Source organism: Haplochromis burtoni, unplaced genomic scaffold (assembly GCF_018398535.1).
Source record: "Haplochromis burtoni strain Fernald_Lab_line unplaced genomic scaffold, NCSU_Asbu1 Contig_3, whole genome shotgun sequence".
Classification (NCBI taxonomy): domain Eukaryota; kingdom Metazoa; phylum Chordata; class Actinopteri; order Cichliformes; family Cichlidae; genus Haplochromis; species Haplochromis burtoni.
The window spans coordinates 4,452,496-4,473,985 of NW_024582364.1; the positions used below are offsets into that span (position 1 = coordinate 4,452,496).

At 39.7% G+C, this 21,490-nt stretch overlaps 1 protein-coding gene across 24 annotated transcripts in view; it reads left to right on the forward strand.

Annotated features, from left to right (window-relative positions):
* obscnb (obscurin, cytoskeletal calmodulin and titin-interacting RhoGEF b) overlaps nucleotides 1-21,490 on the forward strand; it is a 69,795-nt gene that overhangs the window by 21,151 nt on the left and 27,154 nt on the right. For 5 of the 24 annotated variants that reach the window (XM_042219773.1, XM_042219811.1, XM_042219805.1 and 2 more), the window contains 27 exons: nucleotides 324-590; nucleotides 677-943; nucleotides 1,034-1,303; nucleotides 1,383-1,652; nucleotides 2,192-2,458; nucleotides 3,208-3,474; nucleotides 3,614-3,880; nucleotides 4,030-4,296; nucleotides 4,458-4,724; nucleotides 4,887-5,153; nucleotides 5,327-5,593; nucleotides 6,301-6,366; nucleotides 7,280-7,360; nucleotides 8,970-9,041; nucleotides 11,275-11,340; nucleotides 12,447-12,713; nucleotides 12,845-13,111; nucleotides 13,369-13,635; nucleotides 14,039-14,308; nucleotides 15,023-15,289; nucleotides 15,664-15,942; nucleotides 16,505-16,762; nucleotides 16,939-17,205; nucleotides 17,354-17,626; nucleotides 20,132-20,398; nucleotides 20,628-20,903; nucleotides 21,013-21,285. In XM_042219773.1, the coding sequence (XP_042075707.1) occupies nucleotides 324-590; nucleotides 677-943; nucleotides 1,034-1,303; nucleotides 1,383-1,652; nucleotides 2,192-2,458; nucleotides 3,208-3,474; nucleotides 3,614-3,880; nucleotides 4,030-4,296; nucleotides 4,458-4,724; nucleotides 4,887-5,153; nucleotides 5,327-5,593; nucleotides 6,301-6,366; nucleotides 7,280-7,360; nucleotides 8,970-9,041; nucleotides 11,275-11,340; nucleotides 12,447-12,713; nucleotides 12,845-13,111; nucleotides 13,369-13,635; nucleotides 14,039-14,308; nucleotides 15,023-15,289; nucleotides 15,664-15,942; nucleotides 16,505-16,762; nucleotides 16,939-17,205; nucleotides 17,354-17,626; nucleotides 20,132-20,398; nucleotides 20,628-20,903; nucleotides 21,013-21,285 (6,459 nt within the window). The remainder of the gene's footprint in view (nucleotides 1-323; nucleotides 591-676; nucleotides 944-1,033; nucleotides 1,304-1,382; nucleotides 1,653-2,191; nucleotides 2,459-3,207; nucleotides 3,475-3,613; nucleotides 3,881-4,029; nucleotides 4,297-4,457; nucleotides 4,725-4,886; nucleotides 5,154-5,326; nucleotides 5,594-6,300; nucleotides 6,367-7,279; nucleotides 7,361-8,969; nucleotides 9,042-11,274; nucleotides 11,341-12,446; nucleotides 12,714-12,844; nucleotides 13,112-13,368; nucleotides 13,636-14,038; nucleotides 14,309-15,022; nucleotides 15,290-15,663; nucleotides 15,943-16,504; nucleotides 16,763-16,938; nucleotides 17,206-17,353; nucleotides 17,627-20,131; nucleotides 20,399-20,627; nucleotides 20,904-21,012; nucleotides 21,286-21,490) is intronic. The other 19 variants (XM_042219780.1, XM_042219794.1, XM_042219790.1 and 16 more) reach the window with 19 other exon arrangements.

Here is a 21,490-nt window from a genome sequence, read left to right on the forward strand (position 1 = left end):
CCCATTGTGAAGCCTCGAGTTCAGTGTTTTCACTATCACCATCCATTTTGGTTCCTTGAAACCAGATGTGAGAATCTGACTGAGAAACCGAGGACATTGCATGCTCTTTGGCTAAAGATTTTCAATAATAGTTAATATTGATATTAGTGTCATTCCAATATCATTCTCAAAAGACTTGTATCCAAGCAGAAGTCTCTTTGCAACCAATAAAATAAATACAGTCTGTTTGAATATCACAGAGTTCCCCTAGCATAAACAACTGATTTGAAATATTTTGTGATTGCTCTTCAAACTGAAACTGCTGTCCCGATTCATCTGCCTAGTGCGTGAAATCAAAATCACCAAGCACTTGGCCAATACAGAAGTCGATGAAGACAGCGATGCGGTATTCACCTGTGAGATTAACTACGCTGATGAAGAAGCTCAGTGGCTTCTGAATGACAAGGTGCTCTTCACAAATGAAGTTAACACCATCGCTCATGAGGGGAAGGTTCACAAGCTGACACTGAAGAACCTGGCACCTCAAGATGGAGGAACAATCACCTTTCAAGTCCGCAAGGTCAAAGAGTCTGTCACACTCAAGGTTAAAGGTGAGAGCATTAAATGCAGTTCCAGAGTTGATATTTCACAAATGAGGCATTTATTTATCCCTCAATCACTGTTTTACTTTCTGCAGAGAAGCGCGCTGTGTTCCTCAAGTCACTAGACGATGTTATTGGAGAAGAGAAAGGCATGATCACTCTGGCATGTGAGGCATCCAAGCCAAGAGTTTCCCCCACATGGAGAAAAGAGGGTAAAGTCTTAAAAGCTGGGCCAAAATATGAGCTCCTTCACACAGGCAAGTCTTTGGGCCTGATCATCAAGGATGCCACCAAAGATGATGCTGGGGAGTACAGCTGTGACCTTGGCACTGAGGTATCCAAGGCAAAGGTTACGGTCAGAGGTGTGTTTTTCTATCATTTTGTATATTTATTTGTACACACTGCTTTTCATATATACAGTTAACTTATACACAATTTGGTTTCTATCATAGAAATTGGTATTGGAATAACTAAATGGCTGAAATCAGTTGAAGTGAATGAGGGAGATACATGCAGCTTTGAGTGCATCCTGTCTCGTGAGAGCACAGATGAGTGCTCCTGGACTGTCAATGGCCAAGCTGTTACAAACAGAGGCCGCTTTAACATCTCCACCAAAGGACGCAAATACATGCTCACTATTAAAGATGTCTCCCCTGCTGATGCTGGTGAGGTAGTGTTCAGTATCAAAGACTTGAGCTCCAAAGCAACATTGACAGTTGAAGGTAAGCTTGATATCAGTCTTTAAGAGGCTTTGGCAATGATTCAAATCATAAAATAAACATTTATCCTCTTATGTTGCAGGTAAAGCTTCATCTGTATCAAAAGGACTGCAGAATATTTGTGTCATTCAAGGGGAAGATGCTGTTTTTACTTGTGAGGTGACACAGGCTAGTTTTGCTGTAAAGTGGGCCAAGGATGGTAAAGCCATCAAAAAGAGCCAGAAATATGAGCTCAGCCAGCAAGATAGAGTCATGAAACTGACCATCCATAATGTGTCTGCTCAAGACTCTGGAGAGTACAGCTGTGAAGTTATTGGAGGTGCAACCACCAGAGCTAAGCTAGAAATCAAGGGTAAGACTCTAAGAAAACTCAAAAATTGCCTTGGTCTAATTTCACAGTTCAGCTTTGATGGGATACGATTATTCTACGTTGTGTTTCGATTTTCCACACACAAGCAAATAAACACCACACACATACGTAAAGTAACACAAAGGTGTTTGTGGGTCAGTCCTTCTGGAAGCAGCACCTAGTGGTGGCTGTTATACTAGCTGGCAAGAGGACCTTTAAAAAGTATTTGTGTTGATGATTTAATTCATCTGGAAAATATCCCTGTTAAAGGTATGTAAAGATAAAATGACAATTGTATTTATATAGCACATTTCATTACATGAAAACGTAATCTGTTTAACGCAGAAAATCATTCTACATTTTCTCCATTATGCCAGCTCAGGTGTGTATAGGTGCAGGAATTAGTAATGATATTCCAAGTTGAAATATTTGCTAGACATAGAATATGTTCTGGAGTCTTTTTAAAAAAAATTAAACTATAGATTAGTGCCGTAGTTTCATTCTGTGGCAAACATTGTCACAGCGAAGTTTCCTTTTTGCAGAGCCAATCCATAAATTCACTAAAACGCTAAAGGACAGTGAAGCAGACGAGAAGGGCTCCGTGACTCTGCAATGCACGACGGAACAAATCCCATCCACGGTTGTATGGCTTAAAGGTCACACAGAGCTCAAGGCTGGAGGGCGATATGAGATGTCTCAGAAAGATGGCGTCTTAACTCTCATGATCAAACAACTGGAGGAGAACGATACTGATATCTACACTTGTGACGTAGGCACTGCCAAGAGCATGGCCAAGGTGACCGTTAAAGGTGAGAACTTTAGCATGAATGAAGGTGAGACAACGTTTTGTTCTTACTTACATCTTACTACACTGCAGAAAGGTTTGAGCTAAGTTTTCTTTTAATTTTGAGATTTGATTTGATTTTTTTAATAAATTGAATCCAAAAATCACAATTTTACATTTTGTTCTCAAAACATACGGACAGTGGTTACATTGTGCTGTACCCTTGGAAGTCCACTCTGTCACTCAAGAGGAGTCACAGGAGATCAGAGCGCATATGCAAACAACTTTGGTACCAAACCAGCTGATACCATCCAAGGAGTTTACAAGCTTGTGGATTTTTATCTTTATGTATTTATACAGTTCTACTGTGTTTTTCTACAGTCATTTGCAGCATTTAGGTTACTGCAAGGAATTCTTTGCTTTTGTGTTAAGTGGCGTTCATATCTTTGTCTGGTATATGTGTGTTTGAGGTATTGTCTGTACATCCATAAACTGTGAATGACATTCATGAGCATGCATTGGCGTTTCTGAGTGACCATTGCCCAAATTCATTGGATTATTCTCCTTTCATTTAAGAATTTAAATTTTTTTAGTGCAGTAAAGTTTGGGTTTTGCTCCTAGATTTTAATCCACTGTTCAGAATCAGCTGCACTGTTCCAAAGACTAATGTTGGACAACTGGAGCACCTCAACTCCATCCGCCGTCCTAGCTTCCCATTATTCATTCTTCTTTACAACCCAACAAAACTCAAAGTAATTTTCCATTTTGTTTTAGCCCTGCCCGCTACTTTTATTGAGAAGCTCAAAAACCAGGAGAAAAAAGAAGGGGAGAGTGTGACACTTCGCTGTGAGCTATCAAAACCTGCAGCTGTCGTTCAGTGGAAAAAAGACTCTGAAATTCTCAAACCAGGAGAGAAGTATGACATGAAGCAGGCAGAGGGCTCTTGTATACTTCAGATTCTGAATTTGAAGATAGAAGATAGTGGAGCGTATACATGCATATGCAGGGACGAGAAGACATTTGCAGCCTTGAAAGTCACTGGTATGGATTCATGATGTTTTTTCCAGCATAGTTTTGGAAACATTTGTGTGCGAATTTTCAAAGAGACACAATTCTGTGGCCTTGTTAAAACTGTTTGTATGACCTAATTGTGATGAGTAATGAAAACATGCTTGTGCAGCATTGCCACCAAACTTCACGCAGAAGCTGGAGAGCCAGCAGGCCGAGGAGGGAGCTGACATTATTCTGCGCTGTGAGCTCTCTAAAGCTGGAGTCCCAGTAGAGTGGAAGAAAGGAACACAGGTCCTGAAGTCTGGAGAAAAGTACCAGATGAAGCAGAAGGCCTCTGTGAATGAACTCGTAATCAAGAAGGTGGTGCCTGAAGACAGTGGAGACTACAGCTGTGTGTGTGGAGACCAGAAGACCACAGCCAGCCTTAGCATAAAGGGTAGGAAGGGGATTTTCACAGTTAGTCAGCAAAGTGTTTTTATGTTTGCATGTTACTGCAAATCAGTGTTTCTCAGAATCTTTCGTGTGTATTTTTATGTTCTATGTAAAACACTGGCACTGTTTTCTAATCTGCTAATAAATGTTCAGCCAAACCAGTCACCTTCAAACAGAAGCTGGAGAGCCTGGAGGCCGAGGAGGGAGGCAGTGTTACTTTGCGCTGTGAGCTCTCTAAGGTTGGAGTCCCAGTAGAGTGGAGGAAGGGCACGCAGGTCCTGAAGTCTGGGGAGAGGTACCAGATGAAGCAGAAGGCCTCAATGAATGAACTTGTGATAGAAAAAGTGGTGCCTGAAGACAGTGGAGACTACAGCTGTGTGTGTGGAGACCAGAAGACCACAGCAAGTCTCAATATCAAGGGTAGGAAGAGGATTTTCACAGAGTTATTCCATATAGTTTATGTCAGCATGCCACTGGTTTCTCAGTATTTGTTATTTAATAGTTGTATTTTATTTTATTTGTATATTTGTATTTTATGTCATGACATATCACTGACTGGAAATGAACCAATAAATGCTCAGCCCAACCAGTGACCTTCAAACAGAAGCTGGAGAGCCAGCAGGCCGAGGAGGGAGCTGACATTATTCTGCACTGTGAGCTCTCTAAAGCTGGAGTCCCAGTAGAGTGGAAGAAAGGAACGCAGGTCCTGAAGTCTGGAGAAAAGTTCCAGATGAAGCAGAAGTCCTCTGTGAATGAACTCGTAATCAAGAAGGTGATGCCTGAAGACAGTGGAGACTACAGCTGTGTGTGTGGAGACCAGAAGACCACAGCTAGCCTGAGCATAAAGGGTAGGAAAAGGAATTTCACAGTTAGTTGGTGCAGTGGATTCAAATTTGCATGTTCTTGTGGATCCTTGTTTCTCACTTTGTTATTTTGTATTTTTTTTATGTGATATTTATGTTTTCTGTAATGCCCTGCCACTGATTACTAATCCACTAATAAATGCTCAGCCCAACCAGTCACCTTCAAACAGAAGCTGGAGAGTCAGCAGGCTGAGGAGGGAGCTGACATTAGTCTGCGCTGTGAGCTCTCTAAAGCTGGAGTCCCAGTAGAGTGGAAGAAAGGAACACATGTCCTGAAGTCTGGGGAGAGGTACCAGATGAAGCAGAAGGCCTCTGTGAATGAACTTGTAATTAAGAAGGTGTTGGCTGAAGACAGTGGAGACTACAGCTGTGTGTGTGGAGACCAGAAGACCACAGCTAGCCTGAGCATAAAGGGTAAGAGAAGATGTATTTATTTATTTATTTTTGTTTTTGTATTATTATTTTTTTATTTCAAGCTGTCACTGTTTGCCTTTTGTGTTCTATGTTTTAAACCACTTTTGTCCCCCCCAAAATATATGTCATGTTGTGGGATATAACTTACTATTAATAAACTAATAAATGTTCAGCCCAACCAGTCACCTTCAAACTGAAGCTGGAGAGCCTGGAGGCCGAGGAGGGAGGCAGTGTTACTTTGCGCTGTGAGCTCTCTAAGGTTGGAGTCCCAGTAGAGTGGAGGAAGGGCACGCAGGTCCTGAAGTCTGGGGAGAGGTACCAGATGAAGCAGAAGGCCTCAATGAATGAACTTGTGATAGAAAAAGTGGTGCCTGAAGACAGTGGAGACTACAGCTGTGTGTGTGGAGACCAGAAGACCACAGCAAGTCTCAATATCAAGGGTAGGATTTGTGATTTAAATCTGTATTTAAAGTATATCAAATTTTCTTTGTAATACAGTAACAGTTCTCACGTTTTGTTTTTTCAGACTCTGACTTTTTTGTCACTACACCTGTTGTTTACATTTAAATGCAATGATAATACCTGGATTAAACCGCGTGGATGATTGTCTTATATTTGACTGATTTTATCTCAACTGAAGCGCTTGTACTGTGGCACTTGCTTCTGCTTTGAAATTTCTCCGACTGTCTGTTTATTTAGTTGTTCTGTTTCTGATGGATAATGAAATGTCATTCATGTGGATGTTACTCTGTCACATTTTAGTGCATCATCAGGTTGAAACCAGTCTTCGTCTGAATTGCTTTTCTGCAGTGTACCTGCGTTTTGACAGTCTGACTTTTCCTTGAAGATTTCACTGCTTCTTCTTTTTCACTTCACCTATTTCAGGCAGCCTTACTTGTTGCTGCATTTTTGTGAGTTTTGGTTGTTTTCATCGGTGGTAGTCTTGGCACTGGATCTTATATTTATGTTGGTCTATAAACCTCTCTTGTCTACATTTCATCTGATCTGTTCTGTCGTGTTATATTGCAGTTATTGGCTCTGTTTTATGGGGTCTAATCATTCCTGAAACTCCCTTTTGTCAGATGATAGTTTTCAATTGATATATTGGTGAAGTACAGCGATCTGAAACAAAATTATTTCCTCTCAGCTGTGAAGCTGGCAGCTCCTCCTTCAGCTGCTACAGAATCTAAGAGGCAGGAAACCAAAGAAAAAGGTATGAAAGGATGATGGTGATGTAATAACATAACTGTCAGTGTTATGTTGCCCTGTCCAGCTTGATAATGGCCTCTGCGCTGCCATCTGCAATCCTCCTTTAAATTGTACCTGTATGCTGTGGCCTGTAAAATGCATGATAGATATATTTGTCAGTATGCTGTTTCCTAGATTTTGGCTGTATCGAATAATCCTTCTGTCTTACAATAGAGTATTTAGGTCTCTTTCCCTTAAGGCTACAATGCGTAATATCTATATCATATTTATATTTCAGAATCTCTGTCTGTAGTTGCTAAAGACAAGCACAAGAGGCAAGAGATAAATGAGATGGTAGAAGGTCATTTTCAATAGTCTCGACTTGTTTGCTGGTTTATCCTGTTTCCATTATGCCTTTGCAGTGAATCAGTGTATACACTGCAGCTCTTTGTTGAAAGGAGTCACAAATTAAGTAAATGAAGCCATTAGGGACTTTGTACCTCTGTGTTTGGCTGCTGACCTTTGCCAAAGAGAGAAAGTTGTTGGGTCATGACTTAGCTTAAATTGTCTTGTTGCTTTCTGGCGTAATTTCTATTTAGTTTGCTTTGTTTTTTGTGGGACTGCTGGAAGATTTGCTGCTGGAAAACTGCTGTTGATTTGCACTTACTGATGTTTTGGTCTTTGTCATGTTTTTGTGGTTTGCGCTATTTTTGCAGAAAAAAAAACAGCAATATTTTCAGTCTCCACATCTGTGGATTTGTGTGGTCACTAGATTATTTTGTTGCATGGAGGCTGACGTAGTATGAAGATATGAAGCTGTCTTTGATTCCATTAGCTGTTTGTGTTTCTGCTCTTGATGAGACTTGAATTACTTGTTTCTGCTGCTTTACTATGACAAATTCAAATGATGGGACCAATGTTGTGTTCAATCGTTTTAGCGGTGACATTGACAACAACTGAACAAACTCCTAAACAGGATTTTCAGGGACATTCAAGAGAGCTTAAAGTGGGAAGTGAAGGTAATGCAGTGCGTGTTTGCATGGATTTTTCTGGACACTGCAAGAGCAGTGAGAAAATTCAGTTGCAGTCTTTTAAAATGTTGTGCGCAGTCCTGTCAGTCTTTGCTTCAGTGTGTGCTCATCTATATGTACTGTGAGGTGAATGGCAAAAATACAGAATGAAGTTGGCTTTCGTTGTATGTTTTTATTGTGCCAGCTGCATTGTGTTGTGTGTTAAACAGGGAACATTTTGTTGTGTTTGTGACACATTTTCTGTCGGATCACTGAGATAATGGTCTGAGGTGTTTTTGTTTTTTGTTGTTGCTTGTAGGTTTTTTCATTTTGAAATATTTCAGTGCTTCATGTCATCACAGATATTAACCCCCCACAACCGCCCCGAATTATTTTTACCTCCACCAAGAAGGTTTTGTTTTTGGTAGCAGTGGTTTGCGTGCTTCTGTGTGTGTGTGTGTCATTCGTTAGTAAACGCAATAGCTCGAAAAGTTTTGAATGTATTCTGATAAAACTTTGTAGGGGTGTAGAGTGGGGGCATGTTATCAGTCCTTTGAAAATCTCTTACATGCACCCTTTAATGTGAGCTTAATCATTTATCGGTCAGCAATCGACAAAAAAACATATCTTAGAAACTATGGCTCCGTGTGTGTGGTGTGTATTGTCAATTTACAGAATAAGAATTTAAAGTATCATACTCCTATTAATCTACTTCAAGATTAATCGATTGATCTGAATGTCAAAGTGATAATAATGCTATATAGTGCTATTTAAAGCTGTTTAAACGTCTTACTGTCATTGTTTTTATTGACAACATATAGGGAATGATATATGGAGATCCTAAATATCGTGTTACATCTGATCTCTTTTTAAGGTTAAATAACAATAAAATAACTGAAATACATGTGGATACATTTTATGAAAATAACCAAAAAATCTTTAAAAATTATGCTTAAAATTCTAATGACTTTGTTTGGATCGTATACATTTAGGAAATGATACCCGTATATGGGGATTGTAAATCACATTATAGTTTGCATTCAAATGTCGTGTCACATTTGACCTCTGACCTCACTTTTATGTGTCACATTTACCTTTATTTCAAGTTGACCCCAAGATGTGTTATATTTTTCAAGACAATACTGTCAAGAGGACGATAATGAGCTGCCTTGATAGTTGGAAATATAATAACTATCTAATAGGATGATATTATAAAATAAGGTCAAATTATTAATGTCCAGTTATTTACTCTTCCTTTATTTCCACTACCTACCCCTACGTGTTTGTGTAATCAGAGTAAACATCTGTCCTGCTGTCCTTATGATTTATACTGCACTGATTATTAAAGTAGCTTTAAAAAGAACAAAGAAAACAACATGAAATTACACAAAATACAATAATATTCCCTTAAAATAGAGACTAGAGAGTGTGCTGCCTTGGTGGAGGTTTGTACTCTCTGAGAACTTCTTGTTGTTTAAAGTATTCAGTTTGCACACTTGTAAGCGGATCACATAAGAATGTGCGACATTCGTGTTTGTGTCTGTGCCTTTCTAATTCTGGCTCTTGTGTTAAAGTTACGCTAGAACTCCAGTTGTAAGGTTATTGTGTTTTATCCCAGCTGATAAGCCTTTTGCTGGAACCACTGACAAACCAGCTACCCAGCGACATGGGACCAAAGAGCAGCTCGCGGGTACGCAAAGACTTGACTTTTGCATTGACCAGCAGGTTTCTTGCTGTACAGTACACGTTATTGCTACATTACTCTCATTGTTGGTGGCTGTAGCTTAGGTGGCAGAGCAGGTCAGCCACTAATCAGAAGGTCGGTGGTTCGATCCCAGGCTGCCTCCTGGCTGCATGCCAAATATCCTTGGGCAAGAATCCGTGTTTGCCTACTGGTGGTGGTCAGAGGGCCCGGTGGCGCCAGTGTCCGGCAGCCTCGCCTCTGTCAGTGCGCCCCAGGGCAGCTGTGGCTACAATGTAGCTTGCCATCGCCAGTGTGTGAATGTGTGTGTGTGTGAATGGGTGAATGACTGAATGTAGTGTAAAGCGCTTTGGGGTCCTTAGGGACATACAAATGCAGGCCATTTACCATTGTTAGTTTTGCTGCATGCTTGTGTTTTCGTCACATTGTTTGGCGGATTGAAATATGTTTGACTGTAGCTTGTCTGTGTGACTTTTTTAAAGTTAGTTAAATTGATTTCTAAGGTTAAGTCAATTTAAAAGCAAACAATTCGATGTTGTCTGAGTTTTTCTAAAGAACTTGAGTGTAACAACTTTAATTTACTCTATTTTTTGATAAAATTGCTGGAAAGTTTTTTTTATGCAGGTTAAAGATTTGTAGAAAAATCATTACTTTTATGCTTTCATGTTATGATATATTCACTGATATTACTATAGTCAGTGATATTTGATATATTTATGATGAAGTACTGGAGACCACGAACGAAGAATGGAATGACTGATCTTACTGGTTCCTAATGGACTAGTGATCTACCAGAATGGTGATCACATTATACTTTATATATTAACTACTTACTTAATGAAGTAATAGTAATTGCTTTCATTCATACAGCTTAAAGGCTGGTCTGGTGTTTCCACAACTGCCAGCACACATTTGGGTGAAGTAGGCAATTTATATTGAAATGTCACATTATCTTTTCCAAGCTAGTCACCTTTTAGGTATTTTAATTTGATTAGAACCTATTTTACATACTTTGTATCCTCTGCATTTAATTGGCTTTCCACCAGTTCTGTCACTGATAACTGGACCATAAAAGATAAAGCCCACTTTTGTCCAGTTTACTGAACAAAATGTAATATTTAATAGGACACTACAAACAAAGAATGATCGACCTTACTGGTCCTGAACAGACTATAGTATTAGTCATCAGGCAGAATGGGGATTTTGTCCTTTTTTTATACACTGAATACTTATTCATGAAGTAATGGTAATTTGACTTGCTCATTAATGATCACAACTAATACATATTTTCACCTGAGGAAGCACTGAGTAACTTCATAATTATTCAGCCTGATTAATTATGAAATAATTAATTACATCATTACTTTATACACAGGTTATTATTTTGAATATTTTTACTTTCACTTGAACACTGGGTTTAACATAACATGAAGTTTTTCACTACTTGCCCTCAGGAATCCTATCAGAATGGAAATAGATTTCATAATATTGAGTTATATGGAATAATTTTGTTTGTGGCTACGCTGCTATGGAGTGTTGTTTTTAAACTGTCCTATCCCACGCACTGCAGTTTGCTTCTTGTGCTTCCCGTGGTTGTGATATGTTGGCAGAAAGATTGCTGCAAAGAGGTTTGTTGCAAGAAAGTTTATCTTAAATAATGGATACCAGTACTGATATAAGACCAGTCTCTTGTCTCTCAGTCTAGTTTTAAGTCTAGTTTGTGACACATAGTGTATATTGTGTCTTGTGATCATGTGCCTCAGCCTGGCTTTGTAAATTCTCCTGTGCAATTAAATAAAAGTTTGCCATATATTTACAGTAATTATAATTACCTATATTGTGGTCCCATTAACCTGATGAAATATGGAAGATAAAGTTAAATAATATAAAATCTGTACCTTAGAAATGCTTCTTGCCTTAATGCAGTGTTCAGTGTGTCCATATGAAGATGCTGAGTGCTATTTGTTATGGTGTGTCAGTACTATTTTAAGACACTGCATTTCCAATCCAGTGCACGAGTCTGTGTGTTATTTGAAAATAATTGAAAGTTAGGAGCTTTTCCTCTATCAGTCACTGTCAGGGTTAGGAATGAAGTGTAGGTGAAACATCTGGATATAAAAGCATGTTGCTTTTGATTTGTTGCATCAATTATTCTGTTGTTGAAGCTGAAGTTCTAGTTAATGCAAGTCAATTAAAACCAACTAAATAAATACAATTACAGCACAGACCTCAGCAGTGACCTTGACAGTTGAAGCTGAGAAGCAGGACACCCTAAAGACAATTGAAGGTATGTGCTGGCGTTCTTGACTGCATTCATACAGGAGTCTTGTATGAATGCAGGACTTTCGTCTACAAATATGAAAGATGCTGAATAAATTCACAGTTTCAAATCTGTGGTCCCGTCATGACCTTCTCAACTCCCAGCAGAGACAAAAAGGGTACAATGGGCAGCCTGCCTGCCTTTGAAGACACTCCACACTCTCACAACAGGCAGCTGGGGGTCTGCGAACATTACAAAAACCTTTTAGTTTGCAGCACAGTTAATGTTAACCAGAAGGATAAACACCTCAAGCTTTGAAAATCCACAAATGCAAAGCACAATCCTTACATAGCATCGCAGAAAATAACATTAAATGTTTGAGCTTAAAATTAACTACATACTTGTCTATGTTTCATATTTACTGAGTACTGTTGTACTGAACATGCTGCGGCCACACAGGCTCAAATTTCAGGCATCGTTGAGTCTTTGCCTCATTTGTTCTTGTTGGCTGTGCAACTTCAAGTCTGTGGATCTGTGGATTTTGGATATTTGTAAATCATTCACTGTTGCTTTTTATAGACTTTATTCTGTATTTTACTAGTTTGTTAACAAGCATTTTCTCTTATTTATCCTAAACATCACCATTCTTCTTGTGTTTGTTCGGTACTGTGTTTATGACTGTGAAGGTAAACCTGCTGGTTTTGATGTCATCCCTCTGCTACAGCTGGATACCAGAGCGCTGGAATGAAATTAGTGGCACTGTGCTTTCTTTATTCTCCTTGTTTTGTTTTTATTCAGCCGAATTGGTTGTTACTCACTTGTTATTACCTCTGAATACCAGATTTGCAGAATTATCTTCCTGTTCTTCTCAAACAGGAATAGTTGAGAGCTGTATTTGACAGACTTTTAAGTGCTATGTTTCAAATAGGCAGAGGTGTACCTGCCCTGACTGTGTATCAGTGTTATTTGTGTTTGTGCAATAGAGCTACCATATTGGATGCTTTTTATATTTTCTATTTTTGTTTTTAGTAGGTTAAAAAGTATATTTTTATACCAAACTAATCTTTTGTTATTAAATCCTATGGGTTACCATAATACATACCAACAGATTATTTTATCTATTTAATCCCAAGTTCTTCCAGTCATATTCATTCGAGACCTGGAGAGCCAAGTAGCTGAAGAGGGAGGTAGTGTTACCCTGCACTGTGAGCTATCAAAACCTGGAGTCCATGTAGAGTGGAAGAAAGGATCAGAAGTCCTGAGCTGTGGAGAAAAGTACCAGATAAAACAAAAAGGATTCTGTCATGAGCTGCACATTCTTGATTTGAGGCCTGGAGATACAGGAAGCTATTCCTGCTCTTTAGAGGATACAATAAGCTCAGCATCTCTGGTTGTAAATGGTAGGATGAAGCTATCGCATGTTTTCTTCTTCTTCCAACAAGTCCTTCATTTGTTACTTCATTTCTCCTTTCTTCATCATCCCTGTTCCTTTTTGCATAATTACTCCGTTTTCCTTTTTTTTGTCCATCAGCTCTTCCAGTTATTTTCACAAAAGAGCTGGAAAGCCAAACGGCTGATGAGGGTGACAGTGTCACCCTGAACTGTGAACTATCTAAAGCTGGTGTTCCTTTGGAGTGGAGGAAGGGAGAACTTGGTCTTTGTCCTTGTGCAAAGTATGAAATTAGACAAAAAGTACACCTGGCTACACTAATAATCCATGATGTTGACTCAGAGGATTCTGGGAGTTACACATGTGATGCCGGTGATCGTCGTAGCACTGCACAGCTAGCTGTGAATGGTATGCTGTTGTTAGTAGTTTAAACATAGTGGCAATAGTGACTTTTTGGTTTATCTTTATTAGAATGTTGCTCGAAATATCTGACTTGACCTTAGGGTTAATACTCTAAACTCTAAACTAAAGTATGTAGCTTTGACTCCAACTTCTGCTGCTTACTTCTTCACATGTGCGAGTTGAAGGCTAAAACTTGGCCTAAGTGTATTCATTCTTTCATTTCTCCTAAAAAATTTCCCTCATTTTTTCTCACTTTTCTACAGCCAAGCCTGTCCTTTTCAAAACCCAGCTACAGAACCTTGAAGGACAAGCAGGAGAGAGCGCCTGTCTTCGTTGTGAAATCACAAAGCCGGGGGTCAGTGTGGTCTGGAGGTGTGGTGATCGGGTGCTGGCATCCAGCAGCAAGTATCACCTGAAGCAGGAAGGGACTGTAGTTGAGCTTATTATCTACAAACTGCAAGGAACTGACTCAGGAGAGTACTCCTGTGATACAGGCAGGCAGAAGACTTCAGCTGTCCTCACTGTGAAGGGTAGGATTTTTTTCTATTTAAGACTCCTCCTCCCATGCACTCTCTTGAGCTGGAGCCCAGTCATCCTTCATTTCCAACATACTCCCTCTTATTGACCATCTTCTCACAGAGCAACACTTGAGCATGAAGTGTTTTCAGTGTTCAAGAAAACTTGCTCGTCTCATATTCATTAGCACCTCACTCTTTTGTGCACTTCTTGTTATTTGTACGCACTTTTCTCTTGAGCTCAATCACTGATTTCACCATTTGAGCCTTTCACATTTCTGTCTTCACAAATATTAACAAACACTATTCTGTTTTCTTCACTTGGCACTGGTAATTGTAGCTCAGCAGAAATCTTCATAAATGATCAACTTGAACTTCACCAACCGTTGTGTGCTTCTAAACTGTATTTGTCAAACAGAGGTCGAGGTTAAAGTACTGAAATTCTTGGAGAGCTGCGTTGTGTACGAGGGTGAAGATGTCTGCTTTGAGTGTCTGGTTTCTCATGAGGAGGCACCAATGGCACTGTGGAAACTCCAGGATGTCCCTCTGCAGAATAATGAAATGAACCTGATCAAGGCTGAGGGCCAGCTGCACAGCCTCACACTCAGAGGCGTCACTACAGCTGATTCGGGGACAGTAACTTTCACTGTGGGAAACCACACTTCCACAGCTTCTCTGACAGTCAGAGGTAAGGGAATTGTAGGCAATGTATTCCTTGGGAACATCTTCCAGTTGGCTTCTACAATAATTTTGGGACCATTTTCTGCTCATTTGCTGTCAGTCTTCTTGTTTTTGGATACTTTCTCTCTATTTTTTCAGAAGTTCTTAAAAGCAACAACTGTCTTGTTATCTTTTCATCTTGCTATGGCATCTAAAGAAAATTCTCACTTTCCATTACATTTCTATTTCCAGAGTACATGCATGCTTACCTTACTTTCCATTGAACTTGGAACTAATAAAACTCTTTTACTTTTCATTTTAGTACTAAAATTACATATTGGTCTTGTTGATCAATGTGTTTTCATCCAGTAAATTTTTGTACATCACCGAATGCTGTTATAACTGTTGTTTTACTTTTCTTCAGTTAAGCTGAAAGTGTTGAGTCTTTGACTTTTTCATGTTTGGGGTTACTTGGATTAAGGATTTAAGACATGCACCATGCACCACCAACAGCAAAACTGTTCTGATTGTTGAGTTTTTTCTGATTAGTTGTATTTGTGACTTTCTTTAAACTTATGAATGGGTGGATTGTAGGTCTCCTTGGAGCACATTGATTGATTGTATGTAAATTTCGGAAGGACTGTGCAGCCTCGCTGTGGATTATAGTGTGTTTTCTGGTGTCAGTGTTCACTTTCTAAAGTTTTAAAGTCTGTCATCGTAATGAAATTGGTGTCTCTGGCAGCTGCACCTGTAGTATTCAAGAAGGAGCTGAAAAGTCAAGAGGCCAAAGAAGGTGGCGAAGCCTCTCTGTCCTGTGAGGTATCAAGCCCTGATCACAAGGTGACCTGGTGGAAGGGCTCAACTCTTCTCACACAGGGAGAGAAATACACCATGGAGCAAAAAGCAACCACTCACATTCTGATCATACACAAGCTGATCATGGAGGATAGTGGGGAATATACCTGTGATACTGGAGACCAGAAAAGCACTGCTACCCTGACTGTAAAAGGTAACAGAGCACATCTTCATCTATCATCTGTCTGTGTCTCTCATTTCCTTTCCTCTTGTCTTCATCCTTCCTGAAGTTCATATTCACCGCATTATCAAGTACTGGAGAAAAGTGTATCCTCTACTCACAGCTAATTCTCTTGGATTCACAGATTTAGAGAATCCAGTGCTTTACTGGAATTATCTGATTTTATTTATATGCATTGTTGATAGTTTAGTAGCTCTAGGGTGTTAAAAAACACCACTAGATCTATGTTTCTTAGATCTGGGAATGACATGTTGAGTAAGCATATGCCCTCATAGTCATGATGTCTGGAAGTTCTGCACAGAACTGATCTCTGATCTCTCATCATCCATCATCCCATTCACCCTCAGAACATGTGCGAATCATTCGAGAACTCTGCGACATTACTGTGACCACTGGGAAAGACGCCGTCTTTGAGGTTGAGCTGTCACACTCTGGTGTCACCAATGGGGAATGGTGGCTTTCAGACAACCTGCTTCAAAATAATGATCTGAATCAAATGAGCATTATAGGGAGAGTGCACCGCTTGGTCCTCAAGATGGTAACCACGGATGAATCTGGAGATGTTGCCTTCGTGGTGGGAGAAGAGAAGAGTGTGGCCTGTCTTCTGGTGGAGGAGAAACCCAAAGGTAAAGGAGATGAGAGTTTTCACCCTCAAAGCCATCTTCATCAAAAACCACAAATTATTATTATTCTTTTTCAAATCCACTGGCATTTTACATTTTTTGTATTTTAATTAAATATATTTTATAGTATTTATTAATTTTAAAGGGCTGATAGAGGTACTTTAGCTCAACAAAGCAATACTACTGTAAATTGTATGTTTTAAAACTGGGTAGTTTCAGATATATAATGTAGTTCTGCAGCATAGTTATTATTGTGACTGTATTTCCCATTTGGTGAGGTAATACATTTCTTACATTAGTCTTTGGTGCCCAGCCGTTAAATTCTGTATGTAATTTTCATCCCTGTGCTTGTTTATTAGTCTAGCTAGACATGGATTTAAAGTAAATTTGACTGCTTGCTAGAAACATACAAACACAAGACAGTAATTCTACATTTTTTTTAATTGTCATATTATTTTATGTATAATTTGTGTTACAGTAGTGCACAGAAATCAAGAATGAAAGCATAATGCCAGTGCAGAACGGAAAAGGTTGCATATAAATGCTACTTGTCCTGTATTTGCAGTGCTAATATTAGAGAAGCCACACAACACTGTTGCATTAGAAGGTGAAACGGTCACTTTGGCCTGTACCATCTCTGACCCCAGTGGTAAGGTTACATGGATCAAAAACAATGTGGCCCTCCAAGCGGGTCTCAAGTATGACCTGAAGAAGAATGCAGCATTTCATCAGCTTCGTATTCACAACCTGGTGGCTGAGGACGCCGGAACGTATACCTGCGACACTGGGGATGCACAGTGTGATGTCACGCTGACTGTGGAAGGTAAAAACATTGGATTGAAATGGACAACTAAAATATTCTTGAACGTCCACCTCCTTCAACCATCCAGTATAGTCTGAAGCCCTCAGGGATGTTTCTGTCATCATCTCCACTATTTGACATCAAACTTGCCATCTCAATATGATATATCAACCTTTCTTACTTTAAACTCTCACCAGGTGCCCCAGTCTTCTTCCAGACAGAGCTCAAGAACCAGGATGCCATAGAGGGTGATGATATTACTCTGCACTGTGAGCTCTCTAAGCCGTGTGTTTGTGTTGAGTGGAGGAAAGGAGGATTAGTCCTCCGGCCTGGTAAGAAGTATGACATGAGACAGTCAGGGTGTATTCAAGAGCTCTGTATATGGAATCTGGAGCCTGATGACAGTGGCTACTACACCTGCGATGCAGGAGACCAGCTCACTACAGCTTCTTTAGCAGTGCAAGGTAGCCTCCCATTCAGTACTGTTGCAGTTTTTCTTAATTGTGAAACTTCTATCTGGCTCATATGTTGTGTGCTTTTTGTTTAGAGTTGGCATTATAATGATTATGAGTACATTTAAGGCTCAATGTATTCATATTTTCCACTCAACAGCAAAAGAAGTCTTCATTGTTTCTGGCCTTAAGTCCACCGATGTTTTTGTTGGCGAATGGGCAACTTTCTCCTGCCAGCTCTCTGGTAAAGCCCACGGCAAGGTGCAGTGGTGGCTGGATGGCAGTTTGTTGGAGAACAGCCCCTTTAGTGAGATAGGGCTGGCCCAGGGCCACATCCACACACTCACCTTAAAGAACCTGGCCACAGATGACTCTGGCACTGTCACCTTCAAAGCTGGCAGTTTAACATCAACAGCCAAGCTCTTGGTCAAAGGTATCATGAAAATGTTAACTGCAGACTGAGATAAGCTTTTTCCCAGAGACTGAGATAAAACAGTCTCTTTTAGTCTTATACAATCTCTAAGGATCCTGCAGTGTTTTAATTCTACATTTAAAATCTTAATGGGTCAATTTTCCTACTTCAGTATTCCTTATTATTTTGAATTAAATAGTAGAAGCAGGAAACTAATATATTTATGTTTTCTATCTAATAACTGGCATTTACTACAAAAAAATGTGCCATTCTTAGTGAAGAATATGGGGTTATATACTATGAAATATAATCATATTTCATATATAATCATATTTTTACTGCAGGGTTCCATCCAGCTATTTGACATATTAGTGCTCCATCATGCATGAGAAGCAGTAGTTTGCATTTCATTAATAATAAGAAGTTATGTTTTATGCAATATGCTTTGATATAATCTAAAAAATACAACTGGGTGCAGCACCACAGTAAAGCTTTAGGAACCTTTTCGACTCAATTAACTAGTATTAAAAATGCTGCTCTTCTTTTGAATGTAGGGCTGCTGAAATGATGAAAAATAATAATCACGGTTATGTTTCTCACTTTGAAACACAATCAGATTTACTAATTTTGTGGAGCATTGTTATACCTTAAGAAGTACTTTCTGATGCATCATCATTGACGTGTAAACAATGAGTATAATTACATAATAGTGAAAAGGACAACTAGAGAGCAACTTGCAATGGGATCACACAAGCCCCCACACCTGGTCTGACTAAATCTAGCAACGTTGTGACAGTTTTGTTGATAAAATCCTTTACAAACGGATATAAACACTAGTTTTCTAATGATGCTAGCCTTATATTGTTCACATTCAAGCTACAGTAGACAGACCTCACTTTGAGCCTGGTGTAGAACAGAACACAAAATGATTGATTCAGAGTGACGCTCTGGTCTAAAACCTCTCCCAAGGAGGTGATGTTTTTAGAGGCATTAGTGTGCATGTGTGTTTCCTACAAGGTCAGTAGATCAATCTGAGGGTTAAAGTGACAATAATGATATATATGGAGGTATTTAAAACTATGTTTCTTACTGCCATCATTTGTATTGTCAGTATATGGGCATGTGTGTGCATTGAGTTCTTCTTCAAGATAAAATAATGTTGAAACTTAATAACGATAATAATGTATTTTATCTTTAAAAGTATGCTTTAAATTTTACTGCCTTTGTTTGTATTGACAACATTTGGGAAATAATACTGGTATATGGGGATAAAACATTTTAAATACAACATTATAGTTTGCATCCAAATATCATCTGAAATTTGAAAAATTATTCTCAAAATGATATCAAGTGTGTTAAAAGGATTTTAACAAGGGAGGTGTCCAAAAGTACTTCTAGAAAACAAAATGAATATATACAAAATACAGTACTACTCTCTTGAAAAGTAAATATTGCCCAGGTTTGGACTCTCGGAGTGCTTCTTATTAGTTTAGTCTTCATTGTGAGTCCCTTGTGGTTTAGTCAGTCTAGCTATCAGGCTAGCTGACCTTTTGGCTGGTGGGTGGTGTTTCTGGTCCACATCCTGTGACTTTTTGTGTTTGATTTTCCTGCTTTAACATCTTGCCGGTTTTTTCATGCTCAATTTAAGGTTATATGCCCAGATTCAAGCTTTAATTACACTCGTATCTATACAGTATACTATTATCCATATTCTGACTGCAAATGTTGTAGCCAAACAGCTATTAAAGTTGTAAGCAGCTCCTTTTAACCATGCCTTCAACAACAGGGAAGGGAAGACCAATTAATACAAGAATGCTGAAAACAAGCATCATCAATCTGGGATTTCTTCATTCATTTTAAGCTTTTTAAAGCATGATCGTGATTATTACAATGTTAACCTGCAGCCCTAACTGTAAGTATCCCTCAGTAATATAAATAAGAAGCCTGTCTTATTTGATGTTTGGATTCAGTAAAAAAAACAAACATAATCTAGATCTGGCTTCCGCCATGTTAAAGTTCACAGATGGTGAACCAGAATATTGAAATGCTTGAAAGAAAGTGCTGCTCCACCCATCCATACAGGCCGGCTGCTCTCAAATAGTCATGCTCTATTCATCTCCTCTGTCCCATCCTACCAAACCCTTCTTCTAACCTTCCAGCATTAAAATCTCTAACTCTTGTATATACACTTTGAGTTTGGCATTTCTATCTACTATCACTCCCTTCTTCTCTATGAGCTGCCAGTAAGTCTTGACCCTTGGTTGTGAACTTTGACTGTTGGACTTTTTGACCCCCTGAGAGCTTATGTAGGTAAATGCATTGGACGATTTGAAAATACATAAAAATATACATAGAGTATTGGTACCTTACAATCAGTAATTTCAAAATAGTATCACTCACATCATATTTACACTCAGACATGCTTTTGGGGGTTATAAAGCTCTTATGTCAGTCGGCATGGCCCGCTTTTATCCTTACATCTCATGGCCAGGATTTGATCCTATGATCCCCTGACCCCAACCTCAGATCCCACAGTTGAAGTGGTGAGCGAGATGGAGGACCTTCGGGTGGTTGAAAACCAGCCGGCTGAGTTCATCTGCCAGTACTCAAGACCAGTGAAGGCTCAGTGGAAGAAAGATGGGCAGCCTTTGCAGCCTGATGGCCGAAGGGTGGTAGTGGAGCAGGACTGGAATGTGGCTCGCTTGTACATTAGCCATGTGTCTGCTGAGGACAGGGGCACATACTCCTGTGAGGCAGAGGGGACCTGCGTGGTTGCTTCACTTCATGTGGAAGGTGAGCTTCCCTCCACATGGAAAAAGCACCAGGCTTTAGGGGATCTTCTCTGCTTCTTCCCAGAAAAACGTCTTTGGAAAAAAAAACCCAAAACAGGCCTTTTACTGATCATCACAGCATTTTTGCTCTTGGTTGAAAAAGGCTTAACTATTTTACTTTTGTCCTTGAGAACTGCAGTCCTTTTCTAATCTATTATAATTAAGTTACCATGGTTTCTTGCTTTCTACAGCCAAACCCATTACCATTGTTCAGGGCCTGGAGAATGTGGACACTTTTGATGGAGGCGAAGCGCTCTTTGAGTGTGCCCTGTCTCGTCCTGAGAGCAAAAACTGCCAGTGGCTCCTTGATGGCAAACCACTGAAAGAATCCCCTAATGCTGAGGTTGTATCATTCGAGAGCGGTCGTCGCCATCTGCTCCTGCTGAAAGAGCTGCGCGTCAAAGACAGTTGCACGGTGACTTTCAGAGCTGGCGCAGCGTCCACATCTGCCCAGCTCACTGTTAAAGGTAAGTCATCAAAATGAAGACTGTACAACAGTGAAGCTGTAGTAATATTATAATCTTGACTTTAGTCAGCTGTGAATTACGACTTTCTTGTGGATTTTTCCCATGTAAGGTTGGCAGTTGGCCATTGTGAAGGGTTTGGAGGACAAAGTGGCTGCAGTGGGGGAGAAAGTCGAGTTCTGTGTTGAGCTCACGGAGGTGGTCCCTACGACAGAAGTGGTCTGGTATGCTAATGGAGTTGAGCTGAAGCCCAGTGACCTCTGGGCTATGAGGGCCGATGGTCGGTCTTACCGCCTTGTCCTGAGACAGGCGCCTCTTTTGCCCCAGCAGGAAATTACATTTGCTGCCAGAGATGCTATCTCTCTGGCCAAGCTCACCATCATCAGTAAGTGTTTAATGTCTATGTCTATTAGGGGTGCAACGATATTCGTATCGATATTGAACCGTTCGATACAGTGCTTTCGGTTCGGTACGCATATGTATCGAAGGATAGAACATTTGTAATTTATTTTATCAACTTTCCTTCTGACGATGCTGTCTGTGTTGAGCGCTCAGTGAATCTGCGTTCGACTACTCCGCCTAGGCTGCAC